The sequence below is a fragment of the Chiloscyllium plagiosum genome, chromosome 4 (assembly GCF_004010195.1).
Source record: "Chiloscyllium plagiosum isolate BGI_BamShark_2017 chromosome 4, ASM401019v2, whole genome shotgun sequence".
Lineage (NCBI taxonomy): Eukaryota > Metazoa > Chordata > Chondrichthyes > Orectolobiformes > Hemiscylliidae > Chiloscyllium > Chiloscyllium plagiosum.
Window position 1 is genome coordinate 63,917,486 of NC_057713.1, and position 23,074 is coordinate 63,940,559.

At 38.8% G+C, this 23,074-nt stretch overlaps 1 protein-coding gene across 4 annotated transcripts in view; it reads right to left on the reverse strand.

The window, feature by feature from the left end:
- Positions 1-23,074, reverse strand: part of st18 (ST18 C2H2C-type zinc finger transcription factor) — a 417,712-nt gene that overhangs the window by 155,946 nt on the left and 238,692 nt on the right. For all 4 annotated transcript variants that reach the window (XM_043688314.1, XM_043688317.1, XM_043688315.1 and 1 more), the window contains one exon: positions 13,726-13,756. In XM_043688314.1, the coding sequence (XP_043544249.1) occupies positions 13,726-13,756 (31 nt within the window). The remainder of the gene's footprint in view (positions 1-13,725; positions 13,757-23,074) is intronic.

Consider the following 23,074-nt stretch of genomic DNA (forward strand, 5'->3'; position numbering starts at 1 on the left):
TTTTCCTGACCTCTCCGCCCCCACCCCACTCCGGCCTACCACCCTCACCTTGACCTCCTTCCACCTATCGCATTTCCAACGCCCCTCCCGCACGTCCCTACTCCCTATCTTTTATCTTAGCCTGCTGGACACACTTTCCTCATTCCTGAAGAAGGGCTCATGCCCGAAACGTCGATTCTCCTGCTCCTTGGATACTGCCTGATCTGCTGTGCTTTTCCAGCAACACATTTTCAGCTCTGATCTCCAGCATCTGCAGTCCTCACTTTCTCCTCAATAGTTTACTATCAACAAGACAATTTGCAGCAAGTCACCCTGGCTCTTTCAATAGACCTTCCAGAGCTGCACTGTCGATCAACTAGATGAAGAAAAGTACCAGACATAGATCAATATAATCAGCTCCAAGTGACCCAGCATGCTGACTTGGAACTATCCATTTGCTGTCACTCGGTCAAAATCCTGAAAATCCTTCAAACAGCACTGAGGGAGCACCTACACCACATGGACTGCTGCAGTTCATAAGCTCGCCACTTTTTCCAGAGCAATTAGAGATGAGAAATAAATGCTGGATTTGCCAGTGATGTTCATAGCCCCAGAAAAATATAACACAAATTGTTGACTGTCAGCCAATAGATATCAGTTTGCAACGCCCAACTGGTGCAGATCTTGAGCTGTTAGAGAAAATCTTGCATATCAGTCTTAGCCTCCCATATTGAAAATTATCAATCTTCCCACAACTAGATGACAGTCACAGAGGTAACACTGCAGAACAGTATAGGCAAGGTCACTTGCAAGACAGGTACTAAGGAAATGCACAAAAGTGATTAGTCAAATTTTGTGTGGAAATACTGGTCAATTTGTTTGGAATATTTGTTTTGTGGTTGCTTATATTTCAGCTTTACGGCCAAAAAGACACTCTGATAGACCAATCATAGCTGGCGTAGCTGGAAAGAGAAATGTATTTCTTCCCTCCTCTCTTTCTCATTCTCCTCTTTTGTTCTCCTGCTCCTGACTTGCTCATGCTGGAAGGATGATACAGTCATGATGGCAATGTTCTGCAGGATTCAGCAGACCATCATAAATTATGATACATTCTCTGGTGAATACGATTGGCCTTCAGCAGAGTGGTCCTGGCAGCAGAAGCACTACTTAAGCAGCTGTGGTCTGTTCAATAGGAATACCATGCAGCAGTATGGCTTCCTTATTTGCATGCTGCGATTTGCACCAGAACTGGATGATAAGCAGACAACCCTTGTTACCCAGGAGCCACCCTCTGATTTTGCATCATAGCTCAAACCTGATAATACAGAAGACATACAAAGATTATTCATAGGCTTATTGAACTTTAACAGCACATTAAGAACGTGAAGGCCATTGTTGATTGCCACAGATTAAATGGGACAGAATAAAGCCATTCAGCCCAACCAGTCCATACTGATGTTTATGTTCAATTCAAGCCATTTCCCATTTTGCATATCTCAATTTACCATTGTACCATCTATACTTCTTTATCATATTTGTCTAACTGCTCCTTCAATGCCTATGAATTTTTTGCTTTACCTCTTTTCTGTGGGACATTTGCAGCACGTTTTGGGTAAAGAACGGAATTCCCTGTTGACTTTGTTGGCAACTATACTTTATTAATGATGTCTATTTCTGCTCTTCTCCTCTGCATCTATATCTAACAGAAATATTTATTTTTAGATTTACAGTTCTCTGTAGTTCAGCATTTTCCTCAGCCCAAGGTCCAATTATTGATGAGCTACCTCATCAATAACATTCCTTCCGTCATAATGCAGAAGCGGGATATTCGACAATGATTGCACAAAATGCAGAATCATTCATGATTTCTCAGAATACTAAAGGTGATCATGTCCAAATTCAACAAGAGTTGGAAAATACCCAGGCTTGGGCTGGGAAGTGGCATGTAACATTCACATCACACAAATACAAGACCATCTCCATGGTCACCTCCAAACAAAGAGAGAATGTAACCATTATAAATTGCAATTCAACAGTAATAATGGAAGTAATTACCATTGCTGAATCCTCCACTATCAACCTCCTGGGGGGGTCATCATTCATCAGAGACTGAGCTGGACTCACCATATAAATACTATAGCTACAAGGTGAGAGGCTAGGAATTCTGCAGCGAGTAACTGACCTCCTGATTCTCTGAATCCTGCCAATATTTCCAAGGCACAAGTTGGAATGGAATACTTCCCATTTGCCTTTTTGAGTGCAACTCCAGCAACACTTCAGAAAGCTGACTCCATCCAGAACATAGCAGTCTGCTTGATTGAATCAGTGCAATCAGACAACATTTTAAAGCATGGCTGTTAAAAATTACTTTAAAATGTTCTTTGATATAAGAGTTATAACTTAATAAAGTCTGACTTTTATAGTTGGATTAGGTTCTTCACAACAGATAAGGATTCAAAATCTCAGTCACAATTCACTACATTTTAAATGGGTGAAAATGACTTCCAAAATGTATGTGGAATCAATTTTCTACATAGATTAAGGTACAGTGGTCTGTTCCTTCACAATTAAAAAAATCAAAATCTTTCAAAATGTGCTTATGACTGTACCCAATCATTTGACTTTAACTTACATATCTTACAAATGAAAGCAATTAATGAAAACTCCCAGTAGTAGTGAATTCACTCCAAAGGTCTGGCCAGTTTTGAAGGCTGTTTTTTTTACGGTTGATGAATAATATCATCAATTCAGGTTGCACTAAAAGCCAGCTACACTTCAAATTTGTAATTTTTGAATTGGCTGTACCAACTCTGGTAGAGACCACACTGGAAAGAAAAGTCCTTGAGTGGATACTTCAAATGTGTACCTTAAATACTCTCAAATTAAAATTGTCTTCCCAGAAAATATTTAAAATGTATATTGAGTTTTGACCATTGTATAAATAATTAACAATAACTAATGTTAATCAAGACATATAAATAGGGAAGTAAAGAACATTTTTATTGATATGTTAGCTTGTCTATTTTATCGTTAACAATATATTGGAAATCACCTTTAAGATACTGACAATGTTTTACGTTACAGCTTTTATTTTGTTAACTATTTTAACAGAGCAATGCTTTTCATTTATTAATGGAAATATTCTTAAAAATTTCAAATCCCACGGATTTCATGTTAAAGTTATAAAATCCCTACAGTGTGGAAAACAACCATTTGGTCCAACAAGTCCACACCAACCCTCCAAAGAGTATTCCACCTGGACACATTCCCCTACCCCATCACTCTACACTCCTCCGACTAATGCACTTAGCCTACACATCCTTGAACATTACAGGCAATTTAGCATGGCCAATTCACCTAACCTTCACATCTTTGGACAGGAGGAGGAAACCGGGACATTCGGAGGAAACCCACGTAGACACAGGGAGAATGTGCAAACTCCACACAGACAGTTGCACCAGGCTGGAATCAAACCTGGGTGTCTGGCACGGTGAGGCAACAGTGCTATCCCGGTGAGGAAAGTGGTGCAAATAAATTACAAAGTAGCTTATTACAATAACTGTACTTGACAAATATGCACTCTTCAGTTTTTCTTGGTTATAAATGAGTGTACAACCATAATATGGCTCTAATAATAAATAAAAATCACATTGTTTATAAAACAGAGAGAATCAATTCTTACAAGTTTGTTAAAAGTCCAAGATTGATTTAAAAAGATTTAACACAGAAAAGCAAAAATATTTTTATGTCTTAATATATAGTTTTATTGTGAAACATAGATGAAACTATGTACACATTGGTTATTTGTATTGTATGAAAATTGTTAGAGCAAATTTCATTGCGCTGCAATATAAGCTTCGTTTACTTGCACTTTGCTGTTGTACACAAGCACATAACAAACAAACCTTGTTTTTGGGATCCATAGTTCTATTGCAGTGTTCTGCTTTAAAAGATACCACATCAACAGTATCTCTGAGTCATGCAAGCAACAGAGGGTATAGGAATGGTAACACTTCCCACTGGCAATCTCAATACACACATATAAACAGATGTCAGTCCTAGAAGACAGTGGGAAATTACAGATCTCACTCAAAAAGCCAGGAACAGTGAAAATTACATTACAATGTAGTGAGAAACTTCATGATTTAGAAACATTAAAACTGTGAAGTTCCAATTTTGATTTTACTTCAATTTCAGGAAATTGGAAATGTGATAACCTGGTCTAGTACATTGATGACTTATTTTAAAGTACTATGATACTTTGGCAATTCATCAGCTTTATATGGAGAAATATTTGTGTCATGTGGCTTGGGGAAACAATTCTCAGGTCTGAAAACATGTTGCAAATCTGCCAACTAACCTATTGGCAGAACAAATTCAAAATGAATCATTTGGGTCATTTGTAATCCATAGAACCTGTTTACTCCACAGAATTTTGCACTGAGCAGAGTAAATGGCTATAAGATATTTAAAAAACCAAGTATTTCCCTAAATAAAACCACAGGGCAGAGCCTGTGCAAAAATAAATTCCAGCAATGATTTCCATCAACATTTCCATCATACTCCAATTGCGATCCAATTTGATTTTGTGAAATTCTTCAAAAGAAAGCAAATTACAATTGCAATGGCAATCTGCAAATAAGTCATAGGAGATCTACCTCCCAGGTGTTAGGTCCAGGATGACTCAATTCAGTACCCTCCATCACATTGCACCAAGTGATCAACCACAACTTTTAATCAGTGCCTTCCTCTTGTTGCTTGCAATTTTCTAAATTCTATGGTAACGACACCTTTTTCAATGAAGAGAATGTTGATGAAAATAGGACATCAGAGACATAAGATTTTGTGGTGATGCATTAAGTTCAGAATTTCTCCTTTCTGGTGCTCCTTAGTATGGCTTCCATTGGGAGAGATGAGAAACAAAGAATTACGGACCATCAGCAACCATTAAAAAACATTTGCCATTCCAGGAAATAATCAGTTCTTAAAGCTGCTGGAATATTTTCTTTTACTTTTTCAGAGATGTTGGCAGAATTCATGTAATATCTTGACACTGTTTGTGGAAATGCAGCAGAGACATCGGATGTGACTGGCGGTCAAACAAAAGGCTGTTTTGCAATGATGCATTTGTTGAGGAGAGTACTTAGCAAAGATGATGCAGCTAAACTAAAATATCAAGCTAGCACTACAAGAGAAATTATCTTTTTTATTCACATGTGTAGTGGATGATTCTCATTTTGGAAGAAAAGAAATTGTGTGTAATTTCAGATGGCTTCCGCTTCAGATGTTTTATGGAGAGAATTGTCTGTCTGCTGGTCTGTCTGTCTATCTATCTATCCATTCTGTCTGTCTACCTATCTTCCTGTCTGTCAACCTGTCTGCCTATGTATGTATGTATGTATATATGTAAGTATGTATCTATTTATCCACCTGTCTGTCTTTCCATCTGCCTTTCAGCCTGGCTATTGATCTATTTATCTATCTTCTATCTGTCTGGCAGTCTATCACTCTTTCCTTTTTCTTTCCTGTTGTTAATTTACCAAATATATCCATTACTTTTTTAAGTTTACAGATAGAGAGATATGAATAAAACCATAGCTTACATCAGAATGAAGCCAGTCGCTAAATGTAACTGTTGTATGTGAGAGATAGGGGTAAATAACTGTTGGGTTTCTCCCAAACTACTCTTATTCACTGCAAAGTGAGTATAAACCTTGCATCAGTGGTTGTTTTAGCTATTCATGCCACCCGCTGTTGCACATGCTCTGGTTTATTGTACTGCAGTTACAGAAAGGCATATTGGGCACAAGAGTCTATTACAGGAAAAAAGATCCACAGACATGACTAACATTCAGTCAATTGGTGATAGTATGAGTCTAAACAGTTACAAAAGGGAAAGAAGACAAACAGGAAAATAAGACTTTGAATAAATTACTTGACACTTGAATTGTATCAAGCCTCAAGGCCTACAGTTTCCTGTTTATTCAAAATTTACAGACATTGAGGATTCAGAGTCAGTTTTCAAGTGGTCACTTCTGGTTGGGAACCTTGTTACTGACAGCATAGATCAAATTCAGGACTTTGACTGGATTTGATTTTCCAACTGGACTTTTAAAATGACCCCCTTTTACCATTAATTGTACCTGGTCCATAGGAATACAGAGTTTTCAGCTTGTTCCAAATTTAGTTGATGCCCACCTATAATCCTATGGCTTCTGACTCTAGTTCTGAATCGTAATTTGTCTTTTTAAAGCAGATCTAGCATGGAATGTTGCCAGACACAGTCAGTAAGCTTGTTTGCATTTCTACTGCTGAAGAACAGGAAGAAGAAGCAGACTTAACTTTGTACAGAAAGCTCAAAGACACAGTAACATAAATTAGTTCTAACCTTTAAAATGTACAGACTACTCCAACCTGTGCAGGAGTCCTGTGCCAAGCAAACAGCAAATGCACAGCATGGTACTGACTGACTCATATCCTATAAAGGTCAAAGGTCATCAACCAAACTGCAACAAAATCATATAAGTTGTTTACTTTTGTAACTTCTTGAAAAATACAATGGGAATAATTTATTTAATGGCATATCTTTCTGTAAAGGCATAGATAGAGGGTCAAAACCAAAATACAGAAACAAACCAAGATCACCAATCCACCTACAAATCAGAATAAGTCTCAAGTCAAATTAAAAAAATAGTGAAGCAGTGAGCAGAGAAGGAGACTAACAGTGTTGTTGCACCTTATTACAATCTCAGAAACATCTAGAAATATGTTATATACAATGAATTATTTCTAAGCACGATGATTTTAAAGGATTACAGAAACCAGTTTTCACATCAGTGACATGATATGAATCATGGCCTGCTTCTTAATGAAATTAGTTGAAGGACAGAGAATTCTGGGTAATACAAAATGGAGGATGGGAAAAAATTGTGGCTGTAAGAGCTACTCTTTTTTTTGGTATTTTAGGTGTTGGAGGTGATCTCCTCGAATTCCAGGAGCAGCAATTACTGTTTTCTATGCAGTGTATTGTTTCGGAACTTTGGGGGAAAAAGATCAAATCCCCGGCACTTTTAAAATGAGGAAGACAGACGAGGGTTAGTGATCACGTGGCCAGTAAGGGAGAGAGAGAAAGAAACCTACACTGCTAACTGACACAGCAGTGAATCTGCACAGCTACTGCCTTTGCTGTTTGAGTTCATGAGCTCATATCTCTAGACATTGGAGTGCACCTAGGAAAAAATAACAAACAGCAAAATTCATAGCTGACCTTGGAGGAACCTGTGTGGGAGAGCTGACAGCACAGAAGCAGATAAGTGCACAGTTTTAATGTGTAACCTTACTGTAAGTCCACAGTAGTAAGTAGAGTGGGTTCTTTCCTGATTATCTGTTTTATTAAGATCTGTTTCTTGATTAAATTTTAAAAATATAAACCATAAGTACTAAGTTAGCCTGGAGTACTTTTTTTTTAGAGCAAAACAATGGTGCTAATTTCTGGGTCTATAGATTGTGAAGGAGCAAAGATGGCCTTTAATGGAGTGATATGCTCTTCCTATTGGATGTGGGAGTTTAGGGAGAGTTTACATGTTACCGATAATTATGCCTGTAGGAAGTGTCTTTTGCAAATCCTATCGGATAACATAGATTGGTTAGAGCGGCAGTTAGAAGCAATAAGGGATTTACAAGGGTTAGTGGGTGCAATGGATGGCAGTTATAGGAAGGGAGAAAAGCAGCAGATATAGTTAGGTAGATAGGTTAACTCCAGGAAAGGTAGGAGGAGTAGGCAGGTAGTGCAGGAGTCTTTTGTGGCTATCCCCATTTCAAACAAGTATGCTGTTTTGGAAAATGAAGGGGGTGATAGATTCTCAAGGAATGTAACACCAACAGCCGAGTTTCTGGGATCCAGATTTGCTGTAATGTAATGAGGGGTACAGCGGATTCCAAGTGATCAATTGTGTTAGAGAACACTCTAGTCAGAGGCACAGACAAACATTTCTGCAGCCAGCAGTGAAAAATCAGAATGACATGTTGCCAGGTGCCAGGATCAAGGATATCTTGGAGAGGGTACAGAATGTTCTCAAAGGAGAGAGGGACCTTCAGGAGGACATTGTGCATGTTGGAGCTACTGACATAGGAAGCGAAAAGGATGAAATTCTGAAGGGAGAACATAGAAAGTTAGGCAAGAATTTAAAAAGGGGGTCCTTGAGGTAGGAATATCTGGATTACTCCTGGTGCTATGAGCTAGTGAGAGTAGGAGTAGGAGGATAGAGCAGATGAATGCATGGCTAAGGAACTGATGCAAAGGAGAAGGGTTCATATTTCTTGATCATTGGAATCTCTTCTGGGGTAGAATTGACCTGTACAAGAAGGATGGATTGCACCTGAATTTGAATGGGACTAATATACTGGCAGGAAGATTTGCTAGAGCTGCTCGGCAGGATTTAAACTAGTAAGGTTGGGTGGGGGTGGGACCCAGGGAAATAGAGAGGAAAGACATCAATCTGAGACTGGTATAGTTGGGAAAGGGAATGAGTCAAGCAGTCAGGCCAGGGTGGAACAAAGCAGAGAACAAGGTAGGACTGATAAATTAAACTGCATTTACTTCATTGCAAAAGGCCTAACAGGGAAGGCAGATGAACTCAGGGCCTGGCTAGGAACATGGGACTGGGACATCATAGCAATTACAAAAACGTGGCTCAGGGATGGACAGGACTGGCAGCTTAATGTTCCAGGATACAAATGCTACAAGAAGGATAGAAAGGGAAGCAAGAGAGGAGGAGGAGTGGTGTTTTTGAATAGTGATGGCATTAGTGCAGTACTTAGGGAGGATGTTCCTGGGAATACATCAGGGAAGTTATTTGGTTGGAACTGAGAGATAAGAGAGGGATGATCACCTTATTTGGATTGTATTATAGGCCCCCTAATAGTCAGAGGGAAATTGAGAAACAAATTTGTAAGGAGATTTCAGTCATCTCTAAGAATTATAGGGTGGTTATGGTGGGGGATTTTAATTTTCCAAACATAGACTGGGACTGAAGTGTGTGGTGCTAGAAAAGCACAGCAGGCCAGGCAGCATCAGAGGAGCAGGAGAATCGACGTTTCGGGCATAGGCCCTTCTTCAGGGCATTCCTGAAGATGGGCTTATGTCCGAAACGTCGATTCTCCTGCTCCTCGGATGCTGCCTGGTTTGCTGTGCTTTTCCAGCACCACACTTTTCAACTCTGGTCTCCAGTATCTGCAGTCCTCACTTTTTCCCATAGACTTGGACTGCCATAGTGTTAAAAGTTTAGATGGAGAGGAATTTGTTAAGTATGTACAAGAAAATGTTCTGGCTCAGTATGTGGATGTACCTACTAGAGAAGGTGCAAAACATGACCTACTCTTGGGAAATAAGGCAGGGCACGTGACTGAGGTGTCAGTGGGGGAGCACTTTGGGGCCAGCGACCATAATTCTATTAGTTTTAAAATAGTGATGGAAAAGGATACACTGGATCTAAAAGTTGAAGTTCTAAATTGGAGGAAGACTAATTTTGATGGTATTAGGCAATGTTTAAGATATTTACCAAGGATTGTTGACTGACCTGTGCCAATCTCTACAATCAGACTTGCAACCACATAGCAGGAGGGATAGAGTGGCCAAAGGCTAGGGAAATTACATGCCCCTGTATTCTCACTACATCAGGGAGGTAGTACAAATTCTGTGTCTGAAAACTTTGGAGAATTCTGAGAGATGCAGGACTAGTCACCATTTGCATTTACATGATTAGCAGAACTCCCAAAAGTGGAAGCAGTCATCAACCATATTCACATGATTATGTGCTACATCTTAGTAGGGAGATGTATAAAAAATGCTGATACCGCATGATATTTCACTTGAAATGTAATCATGGGTAAGTAATAAAGTTGGCGAATGCTCACGATCATGACAGTTGTCATGAGGCTGATCTAGTTAGTTAACTATTCCCACCAAATCCAAGCCACCACAATGAACTGGAGATTAGTCACTTGGTGGTAAGGGCTTAATGGGCCATGACTCCTCTCTACCAAACAAACTATTTGGGCAAAATGTGCAAAAATGAGATCCATGTCAACCATTTTTTTTCAAATAATAGTTCCATAACCTGTAGGAATTGTCCAGGTGGTGTCCTAAGCCCATCTATTTACAGGTACATCACCAATGACCATCCCTCTGTCATAAGCTCAGAAGTCAGGATGTTTGCTGACATTTACACAATTTGCCACTTCATAGATATAAAACTGGTTCATGTTGACTTGCAAGAAGACCTGGACAACATTTAAACTTGAGCTTATATGTGACAAGAAATACTCACATGATGGAAATGTAAGGCAATGACTATTTCTAAAAAAAGTCTAATTGGCTATTTTTTAGCTCAACTACCATCACAAATCCCTCACCAACAACTCCGAGGTAATTATTGATTCACAATTTAACTGGAGCTATCATGGAGATATTATGACTTTAAGGATAGGTCAGAGGATGCAAATTCCTTGGCAAATACTTCATCTCCTGTGCATCACTGATGAACATTGACAGTATGTGTTGAAATACTCGCTATTTGCTTAGATGTGTGAAGTTTCACATCAACTGGGACAACAAAACTTGCTCCATTTGTACCTCATTTAACACTTGAAACATTCACTCCTTCCTCCACTGATGCATAGTGGCAGCAGTGCATACCATTTACAAGATAACTTGCAGTTACTTTCAAAGGCTCCTTTCACCATACCAAAACAAACCCTGATCTCGACCACCATCCAGATCGACAAGGGCAGTAGAAGCAAGAGAACATTATTGTTTGCAAATTTTCCTTTCTGACATGGAACTATATTACCATTGCTAGGTCAAAGTCCTGTAATTGCTTCCTAACACCCCTGTGAGTCCCTACACTCACTGGACTGCAGTGGTTCAAAAAGACCACCTTCTTCATAGCAATTAGGGATAAGTAACAAAAATTGACCTTGTCAACATTGTTTGCATCTTATAAAAAAAATGAATTCCTGCCTGTTGTACTTATCAAATTTACAACACTAATTCTTTTAAATAATTGCTTTTTTGCTCATCAGATTTTCATGTTCAGAATATTATCTTTCTGAATGTCTTGTATGATCAGTAATGCACCTAAGGTTTTGTCTAATAAGTAAATAATAAACAGAAAATACTTCCTCAATACCACATGCTGGAGCATCAGCATATTAAAGCTCCATCTCAACCATTTTCCAGCCATTGGTGTATAGCAGCAAAAAAAAAAACAGACAAAGTATTTCTCAACAAAGAACCAGGTGAAATCAGAAGGAGGGTCACAATCAGGCTGCTTTTCCTCCTCTTGTGGTGATGAATTAAATATATAGATATTATTTTAGACCCAGAATGCCAGTCTAACCTCTCAATGAACCAACCTTATTTCAGATGAAACTTAGGAGGGAGACTTTGAGGCCTTCTACCTGACAAAATATAATAGTAACTGACGAATTTGTAAAGGACATACTATTCCAATCCTTCTATTACTGAGGCTACCACCAGTTCAGCATCTCTGAACTATTGAATGATAAATATCAAACTAAGCAGCCACCTGATCAATTTAGATATGTAAACTGTAGCCCTGTCATATGGATACGACCTGATTCTATTGCATGCAACACTAAGAGTCACTGAGTATCAGTCAATGGTCCAACTGAAATACAAACATATGAACAAGGAACAAGAGTCATCTACTCAGCCCTTTGAGCCGCTCTGCCATTCAATAACATCATGGCTAATCTTATGTTACCATCAAATTTATATTCCTGCATATTCCCAGTAATCTTTGTTCTTCTTGATGAACAGGAGTCTACCTAATTCTGCCTTAAAATATTGAAAGATTCTGCATCCATTGCTTTTTGGGGAAGGGCTATGTATACATTTAGTCATTTGTGGGTGAAACAGCGCTGTTTATTCACTTTTTTCTAAGTAAGCAAGGCTGCTGTCATACGAGATTATCTTCCTCCCTGTAAGCTGATAGGTTACCCAATTTTTTTCCAATCCATGGGCAGATTGATTTGTCCAAAATAATTTCATTTTGTGCAAAGTTAACTGATCTCATCCTGGAAGGCAGAGGAAGTTCTGAAATTGGCCCAACCGTCCCTGTACTAAGCAGGAAAGTTAACATGTCTCTATTTTGTCCATTGTTAAATGAGTCTTGTTGGAATTGTGTGTGGGTGAGGGTAAATATGTTGATGGAGCAAGGGGACTGCAACCTTAGCAACCAACCAGGCACCCAGTAAGTGTATGGAAAGACCAAATGAAATGAAAAAAAAAGTCTGGAGTGCCACAAAAAGTTCTATTTAATTTTATAAAATATGTACAAATATATTGCTTATCATTAAAAATTATAGCCTCATCTATAGATGTATCCAAGTGTTTACTCTTCAAATATTTTTTTCCGAAGTCCTACCATTCAAGCATCAGTATGAACAAAATTACTTCAAGCAATGATATTGTCTTGTCATTCTTGGTATGACAGAAATTATTTAACATTGTTTTGGAAATAATATTTGAAACAACATGTAATATTTCTTAAGTGTCCACAATAATTATGTGGAAATTTTTAGATTAATGTACATTTTTAATAAATAGATTGCATATTTTCTGAAAAGACATCCATACATTTTTTAAAAAATATGGCTAGCATGATAAACTTCATGGTAGCATATAACCGTTGACATCTGCTCAGGAAACAGTTATAAACTCTGCCTGTCTGAGCTTTCCAATACTTGCAGAGTGCCCTTTTGCAGATGCCAACCTTCTTCTAATGCCAATGCTCTGAAGCCTATTTGAGTCTGGTCAGTGAATGTTAAGTGGCCTTTCATCCATGATGGAATCAAAGCCAAACCCAATCTTTGCCCTTACCAACACCAGACTCATAATCATAAACTTCTTCTAGCCAGAAGAATTGAGCAGTGGCTACAAGTGAAAGTATTCGTTAAATTTAGGGCCATTATGTCAAACTTTTTAGTCTCCCTTACATTCTGTAATCACAAGACGTGTCCTAATGACCAAACTTTGGTTTGTATTTTCCAGCACTATTTGGGGACATAATGTTTAGCAGTTGAGTTTTAGATGTTTCTCAGAGTTTCTGTTGATTTCAAACTGTAAACTTAAGAAAATTTGTTGATCCACATTTTGATGAATTGCCATCCTATCAGTACAATATTTCCAATAATATTATCAACATTGGTATGATCTTCAGATGGAAATAGGCATTTAAGCGTTGCACTGTTTAAATTTAGTTGAAATCTACTCAGATTAAATCAATGCCTTGTAGTAATCTTATTCATCATCACTGGTGCACATGTATTGTCTAATTATTTAAAATTGAGATTCTCTGTCTTAAAAAGAGAAAGCCTAACAAAGTATTTTATTGGTTTGTACAGATACATTTTCTCCATGACTTTGTATCTCATGTTATTCTTAATTTCCATACATTGTACAGAAATAGAGGACTAAAACAAACTGCTCAAATGTTTCTTCTGGAATAGTAATGATCATTTGATGCAAGTGTTACTGCCATTTTAATTTAGCTTCATTATTTACCTGTGAATTGTCTTTCATCACTAATTTATTAGTTAAATATTGTGAGCCTTCAGAAGTTCTGCAGATAATTAAAATTCCACAATGCATTCTGGCAATCAATAAATAATTATGACTGTGTCAAATGGCAAGAGGGGTTATATGATCCAGAGTGTTCTTACCTCAGCTCCTGTGTCATGGGCTCCACTGGAACTGTCAACAGAGGGAACATGAGAAGAAAAAACAGGTAAGTTTACATTTCGGCAACAAGGGCTTTTGCTGTTTGTGCCAGTCTCTCCGCAATGACTCCAGCTGTAGTGTTGAAACCACTGGTGAATTTAAGTTCACAGATATGTTAACACAGGTAAGTCATTATAAACTTACTTAACTAGGAATGTTTGATTCATGATACACACTTAATTCTAAGTGATGTAGCATACAGTCATTACAGTTTTCCTGTCTATGATGTCAGACTCAATTCTAGTAGCAACATTACTAAAGCACTTTGATAGGTTATGGTACATAATGTACCAATTTCTCTCGTGTTGGCCAATTTAATATTTATAGCTCAGTTTAAAAAGTTTCTGCTCAGCTATTTTAGCATAATACATCAATGATGTAAGAACTGTAGATTATAATGTGCAAAAACAGTAGTAAAATGTTCAATGCATCTGTTATTTTAAAAAAACACCATAAAGCTATTTTTGTAAGAATATTTTAAACTATTAAACAATGTTATCATTCAAGTTAATTTCTATGGCTCATTGTTTTGTTTAATTTTTAATATTCTAAGGAGCTAAGAAAGCACAAAAATGATGGATATGAGCATTAGATGATGACATTGAATAATTAAATAAATAACATATTTATACAGCCCCTTTCACTTCCTCAGAGTGACTCAGAAGTATTTCACAGTCAACAGATCATCCCTGAGGGTTAGTCACAGTAAACACTTTGTGCACAGAAAGATCACATAGCACCACATGAATACTGACATGTCCATCTATTTATAATTGTGTTAATTAAGTGAAAAGTGTTGGCTAGGACATAAAAACAATTTTATAATCTTGATGAAGATAAGATCCGTAAGGAATCTTTTACATTCACTGAAACAGTCTGAAAAATCTTACTTGAAAAAAATTGGCTCTAACAACATAGCTCATAATTCATTGAGACTGAGTTTTTTGAAGAAGTAACAAAGAAGATTGATGAGGCCAAAGCAGTAAATGTGATCTATGTGGACTTCGTTAAGATGTTTGAGAAGGTTCCCCATGGGAGACTGGTTAGCAAGGTTAGATCTCATGGAATACAGGGAGAACTAGCCTTTTGGATACAGAACTGGCTCAAAAGGTAGAAGAATGAGGGTGGGGATGGATGGTTGTTTTTCAGCTTGGAGGCCTGTGACCAATGGTGTGCCGCAAGGATCAGTGCTGGGTCTATTGTTTATTTTCATTCATATAAATGAATTGGAAGTGAACACAGGAGGAATATTTAGTAAGTTTGCAGATTACATCAAAATTGGAGGTGTCATGGACAGTGTTTGGTATGCTTTCCTTTATTGGTCAAAGTATTGAGAATAGGAGTTGGGAGGTCATGTTGTGGCTGTACAGGACATTGGTTAGGCCACTGTTGGAATATTGTATGCAATTCTGGTCTCCTTCTATTAGAATGATGTTGTGAATCTTGAAAGGGTTTAGAAAAGATTTACAAGGATGTAGCTAGGGTTGGAGGATTTGAGCTAAAGGGATAGATTGAATAGACTGGAGATGTTTTCCCTAGAGCGTCAGAGGTTGAGGGGTGACCTAATAGAGGTTTATAAAATCATGAGGGGCACGGATAGGGAAAATAGACAAGGTCTTTTCCCTGGGGTGGGGGAGTCCAGAACTAGAGGGCATAGGTTTAGGGTGAAAGATATAAAAGAGACCTAAGGGACACCATTTTCACTCAGAAGGTGGTACATGTATGAAATGAGCTGCCAGAGGAAGTGGTGGAGGCTAGTACAATTGCAACATTTAAAAGACAACTGGACGGGTATATGAATAGGAAGGGTTAGGAGGGATATGGACCGGATGCTGGCAGTTGGGACTAGATTGGGTTGGGATATCTGTTCGGCATGGACGAGTTGGACTGAAGGATCTGTTTACGTGCTGTACATCACTAAGACTCTATATAAATCTATATTGTACACTTAAATTCTGTAACAGAACATAAACCATAGTGTTCCAATCTCAACGTTTGAATGCTAGCACAACTGAATCAAACGGAATGTTTTTTAACTGAGGTTCGCTACCATCTGAATTCCTTTAGTGTAAATTGAGAAGCAGTTTACTTGAAAGTGCTGACCATTCTGGTCAATGCTCCTTGGCCACCAGTGTTCCACTGCCTTCTGTTTAAATACTGCTACAAACTAGATAGTGAGATCTTGAGATTGAGAAACGTTTTGGGTCCAGAAGACGTTTTTTAAATTATGTAATTTTTTTTTGTCATTATGTTCCAATGCTAAAAATACAACAAAAGATACTGTAAGCAAAATTAAATAATGGCAACACAAGTGCTCAGGAACAACTGTCTCTAATAAGAGAGAACCTAACATCTCTCCTTGACTTTCAATGACATTACCATCTCTATCAGCGTCCTGGGGGTTACCATTGGTCAGAAACTGCACTGGACTAAATACATATATTGTGATGACAAGAGCAGGTAAGAAGCTGGGAATTCTATAGTGAGTAACTCATCTCCTGCCTTCCAAAAACCAGTACACTAATGGCAAGGCATGACTCAGGATAGTGATGGAATACTGAGAATACATCCAGTTGCATGGATAAGTGCAGCTGCAATAAAAATTGAGAAACCTGACATGATCCATATTGGCACCCCATCTATCACCTAAAACATTTATTTATTCCCAATGACAACAGTATGTACCATCTCCAAGATGCACTGCAGAAACTCTGCCTCTTCAACTCTGCTTTCTAAACTCTCTACCTCTATCACTTAGAAGAACAAGGATAGCAGGTGCCTAAACCACTATGAGCAATAAATGATGGCCCAGCTAGCAAAACTTTAATATTATGACTGAATATAAAAATCAGGGAAAAATGTGGATACATATGTATGCTCACACTATATCAATGTAGGCAAATGAGACTAGATAGACAGAATGCTGAATGGTCAGGCTTTGCATGGCAAGTGCTCTCCCTTTGACAAATGATATATGGCACCTTAGTGCATCTCATAGGCCATGATTGCAATTATGCACTAGAAAGCTGTGAAATGAGCAAAAAGAGAATAAATTATTTGTTATCTGAGCATCACAAAACATCAACATTGAAAAGAAAAAATTTCTTTGGTATATGGCACCTACAAAGGTGTACCATTTTGCATATTTTCATAACTTCTGTAACACAGGTAAATCTAAGACAAACAAACATTTCAGAAGAGTATACCAAAAGCTAACATTAAATTGACTGTTTGCTTTAGAAGAACAGTTTGTATAAATTTGAACCACTGAAGGAAATGATTTTGGATTCAGTTGTAAATAAGCAAGTCCAATACAGAACAGACAAACTGGCATCTATCTATGTATTTAGATGCCACAGTTGATCTTCATGGCACATCACTGAATAAAATTATATTTTTATGCTCTGGTGCATTTAGCTATTTGCATCACACTAACAGAGTCTGTGAAATTCTATGCCTTATAATGTTTTCCACGAGACAGTCTATTCCATGTAAGGTTGTACATATATACATTACATCGTACTATTGGCTACAGAAGTAAAGTGAACTAACATCTATGTTTGTGCTTATGAGTTAGAGAAACAATATTCTAAAACATTTCATCATACTTTTTATAGAACAGTTTTTCTATTATTCAAGATGAACAGGGGCTATAATAATGAGATTAACATTGAAACATACATAATGATGATACCAATGAGGCAATTATGTCAGAGTTACATGATTAAATAACAAAAGCTGGAAAGGAGAAACCCTCTTACCTAGTGTGAAGAGAATATCAGTATAGATTGAACTGTTTAAAAAAGAGTTTTTGCAGAATGTTCCTTGATCTGAGCAACATTACTTTGGGAGACCAAATGAATTTAAACCCAAACATTCAAAAAAACTTTGCAATTATTCTGACTAGCAACTGAATTGACCCAGTCACATACATACTGAGGGTCCAAGAGCAGCCTGTGAATTTGGCAATGTGTTAATTGGCTGCCAATTCATTCAATTTGATCCATCCTCGACAAGGCACAAAGTCAGATGTGTTTTGGAATATTCCCCATTTGCCTGGATGAGTGCAGCTCCAAAGATGTTCAAAAAGCTTGACACCATTCAGGACAAAGCAGCCCCCATTACTGGCACCACAGCCACAAACATTCACTCCTTCCACCACCACTGCTCAAGAGTTGCGGTTTGTACTATCTACAAGATGTATTACAAAAGATCACCAAGGATCCTCAGTTAGCACCTCCCAAATCCAAGACCATGGGAAGGCAGGGTGGCTCAGCGGTTAGTATTGCTGCCTCACAGTGCTAGGAACTTGGGTTCAATTCCAGCCTCAGGTGACTATCTGTGTGGAGTTTGCACATTCTCCCCATGTGTGTGCTGATTTCTTCCAGGTGCTCTGGTTTTCACCCAGTGTCCAAAGATGTGCAGGTTAGGTGGATTGGCCATGCTAAATTTACCATAGTGTTCTGGGCTGTGTAAATTAGGTGAATTAGCCATGGGAAATGCAGTGTTTCAGGGATAGGGTAAGGGGTGAGTCTGGGTGGGATGCTTTTTGGAGATTGGTGTGAACTTGTTGGGCCAAATGGCATGTTTCCATATTGTACGGATTCTATGATTCTATGACCATCTCCATCTCGAAGAGAATACACAGAGACTCAAACGCCCACAATTTCCCCTCCAAGCTACTCATCATCCTGACTTGGAAATATAATGCCTTCAGTGTTGCTGAACCAAAATCATGGCACTCACTCCCCCAAATGACATTGTGGGTCTACCTACATCACATCAATTGCAACTGTTTATGAAGGTACCTCACCACCATCTTATCAAGAACAACTAGGGATGAGCAATAAATGCTGGTACAGACTAAACTGGAAAAGCTGCATCCCAGCTGGACCAGAAACAATATTCTCTCAGGGTGTTTACTCATATAATAGTGGTGCTCAGTGGAATGGTAAAATGAATCTGGTTGGGGAAATAAGAGGGAGGAAATCAAAAAGGGAAATAAAAGATAGAAAAATAGAAGGCAAAAGAAATAAGGGCTAGCAGCAAACTGAGCTGGAGTACAAAAAAGCTTGTAGAAATGTCAAAAAGGCAAATCTAAAAGTATTATCCCTGAATGAATTCGCAATAAGATAGAGGAATTAGCAGTGCAAATAATTGTACACAGGCAAGATATGATTCTGATTATGGAAACATGGATGCAGGGTAACCAAGACTAGGAATCAAAAACATCCAGGAGTATTCAATCTTTAGGAAGAACAGGGAAAATGGAAAAGATGGGATGGTGTTGTTAACGAAAGAGAATTGAGTACAATATTGAGAAAGGGTATTGGCTCAGGAAATCTAGATGTGGAATCAGTGTGCATGAAGCTCAGAAGCAACAAGGAGTGGAAAACAAGGGAGTTGTTTATAGGTCTCCAAACAGTAATGCTGAGGTGGAGGATGATATGAAAAGGAAACTACAGATGTATGCAACAAAGGTGATACAGTAATCACTTCAGTCTAGATCTAGACTAAACAAACCATATTGGTAATAATACTGTCGCTGATGAACTCTGAAGTATGCACAAGATGGACGTGCACATGTTGAGGAACCAACCCGGAGCAAATTATCCTAGATTTGGTTTTATGATTTGAAATGGAGTTAATTAATAACTTTATTATGAGAAGTCTTTTAGAAAGAAAGTGACTATTATGTGAGAGAATTTATGATTGGAAAAGAAAATAAAGTAGTGCAATCCATAACTAGGGCCCCTTACAATCAACAACAAGAGAATTTGTAATCCAAGGAATTGCAGAACAGTTTAACAAATATTTTTGTTCTGTCTTCACAAAGATGACACAAAGATGACAAGGTGACACATCTTCCCAGAAGTACTTGGGAAACAAGGTTTTTTTGGGAAGGAGAACTTTTTTTAAAAATGGATGGAGGGGACAAACTGGGAATTAGATACTGGTAATTTAGCATCAGTCAAAGGGAAATTGCTGGAGTATTTTATAAAGAATGTGATAACATGACACTTATAAAGGCCAATTTTATCACACAGCGATAACATAGATTTATGAAAGGGAAATCATGTTGACAAAGTCCCACGTAAGAGATACTGGACAAAATCAAAGTATACATAATTGGCAGCAATGTAATATCATGGATTGGGAACAGTTCAGTAGACAGGAAACTGAAAATATTAATAAATAGGTCATATTCAGCATGAAGTTTCTTCATGGGTGTAGTGTTTGGACCCCAGCTGTCACAATATATATCATTAATTTGTATGAGGGAACAAGTGTAAAATTTTCAAGTTTGTTGATTACACAGAAACAGGTGAGAGCATGAGTGGTGAAAAGACTGTAAAGAGGTATTTTGATTTAGACATGTTCAGTAAATGGGCGTAACTTGGTAAATAATATGGATAAATGTGAAGCTGTTCACTTTGGTAAGAAATACAGAATAGCAGAATTTTATTTAAATGGTAAAGGGTAGGAACAAAAATTGATATGCAAATGAACCCAGATGTCCTGTGTGCAGTCTCAGATCCTTACCTCAGAAAATATATACTTGTTACAGAAAGAGTGCAGCAGGGGTTCACTGGACTGATTCCTTGGTTGGCAGGTTTACTCCTGTATCACTGAAGTGTAGAAGATTTTTATCTTATTTAAATTTGTGGGATGTGGGTGTCACTGGTTGGCCAGCATTTACTGCTTGTCCCTACTTGCCCTTGAGAAAGTTACTGCCTTCTTGAACTGCTGTCTTCTGTGTGCGGTAGGTAGACCTATGATGCTGCTGGGGAGGAAATTCCAGGCTTTTGTGACAGTGAAAGAATGGCAATATATTTCCAGGCCAAGATGGTAAGAGATTTGGAGGGGAACCTGCAGATGGTGGTGTTCCTACATATCTATTGCTCTTGTCGTTCTAGATGGAAGTGGTTATAGGTTTGGAATGTTATATTTAAGGATCTTTGGTGAATTTCTAGAGTAGATACTGAGTGCCATTGATGAAAGAAGTGGATGTTCGTAGATGTAATGCCAATCACGTAGGTTACTTCTTGAGTGTAGGTTACTTCCTGAGTGGTGTTGAAGCTGCAGGTATCCAGGAAAGTAGTGAGCTTTCTATCACACTCCTGACATGCACCTTATAGTTGACAGACAGGCTTTGGGGAGGCAGAAGGTGAGTTAGTCACTACAGTATTCTGAGCCTTTGACCTGATCTTGTAGCCACTGTGTTTATGTGGTGAGTCCAGTTGAGTAGGTAAGCCCAAAAATGTAGATAGTAGGGCAGTGATGATGAAATTGTTGATTGTCACGGGGCGATGGATAGATAGTTTCTTATTAGACAGTTATTACCTGACATTTGTGGTCTGAATATAACTTGTCATGTGTCAGTCCAAACTGTTGTCCAGATCCAGCTGCATTTGAATATGGAATGCTTAAATACTTGATGGGTTGAAAATGGTGTTGAGCATTGTGCAATCATTGGTGAATATCTCCACTTATGACCTTATGATGGAGAGAAGGTCATTGATGAAGCAGCTTAGGGTAGTTGTGCCTAGGATACAACATTGAGGTAGCAGATTGTGCTGGAGTATAATTCTGCTGCTGTAGCAGTGCCTCATGAATGCCTGGTCTTGAGTGCTAAATCTCTTTGAAGTCTGGCCCATTTAGTATGGTGATAGTGCCACAAAATATTATGAAAGGTATTCTCAATGTGAAGGCAGAGCTTTGTCTCCACCCCGACTGTGCTGTGGTCACTCTTCCCAATACAGAGGAACCTCGATTATCTGAACAAGCTGGGCGGGCACTATTTCATTGGGATAATTGATTATTCAGTTTATTGGTATCCTCTGGGGCTCGGAGTTTTATGTGAAGTCTGCTCCTCATTCAGGAGACTAGGCAAAAGCACACTGTGCGCAAGACCCTGCCCCCACCGCCTGCCCATCTCCAACCCTTTCCACTCTCACCCTGCCCCCAACTCCGTCCAACACCGCGCCCCGGTCTGCTCCAACCCCATCCCCCTGCACACACTCAACTCCATCCAACACCGTCCCCAACTCCGTCCAACACGGCCCCCTGCCCATCCCCAACCCCGTCCAACATGGCCCCCCCATCCGCTCCCACCCCACACCCCCGTCCGCTGCTAATCCCATCCAACACTGCCCCCAACTTTTTGACAGGTTCCATCTCTGCCCTATACAGGACAATGGTGTAGACATTATCTGGGTGGGGGGGGGCAGGGTTAGAGTTCGCACCTGTGTAGAACTCCAGGGAAAGTGTTGGGGGTGGGGGAGGGAAAGAGAGAGAGTGGGAGGTCAGTCATTTGGAGATGATACTTGAACTGTCCAGGACTGTTCAGCTTTTCAGTGAGCCGAGTTCATTTTTAATTATTGTACCTGTAAACAAAAGACGCGATCAGGGTTGAAACAGCGCTTTAACGTAATGTTTCAATCGGGACCTTGAGATCCACTTCGGATAATCCGATATTCGGATAATTGATATTTGGATAATCAAGATTCCTCTGTACTGTCATACACAGATGCATCTGCAGCCGAAAATTGGTAAGGATGAGGTTAAGAATGGTTTTCCATCTTACTGGTTCCCTCATCACCTTCTGCAGATCCAGACTTGCAGCAATGTCCTTTAGGACCTGACCAACTCGATCAGTACTGCTGCTGCTGCCAAGCCACTCGGTGGTAGGCATTGGAATTCCCCACTCACAGTACATTTTACACCCTTGCTACTCTCAGTGTTTCCACCAAGTGCTGTTCAATATGGAGGAGTACTGATTCATCAGTTGAAGGAGCATGGTACGTAGTTATCAGCAGGTTGGCAGACATCCTTCCATAAGGTCATTAGTGAGCCAGATTAGTTTTTCCAATAATTGATCACAGTTTTATGATCATGATTAAGATCTTAATTACAGATAGTGAGGATTGAATTAAAATTCTATCTACTGTGGTGGGTTTCGAACATTGATCTCTGGATAAATAGTCAAGCAATAATATCACGTGGCCATCGACTCCCCCATAATGAAGTATAACGTGGATAAATGTGTGGGAGCAAAAACAGAAAGGGAGATTCTTGTCTGAATGGCAACAGATTGGGAATGGGGTAGGTGCAATAGGTTCTTGTGTACTTCACACCAGTCGCTGAAAGTAAACATGCAGGTGCAACAAGTGGTGAAGAAGGTAAATAGTATGTTGGCCTTCATAGTGAGAGGATTTGAATGCATTAACAGAATGTTTTGTTGTAACTGTACATGGCCTTGGTGAGACCACTTCTGGAGTATTATGTGCA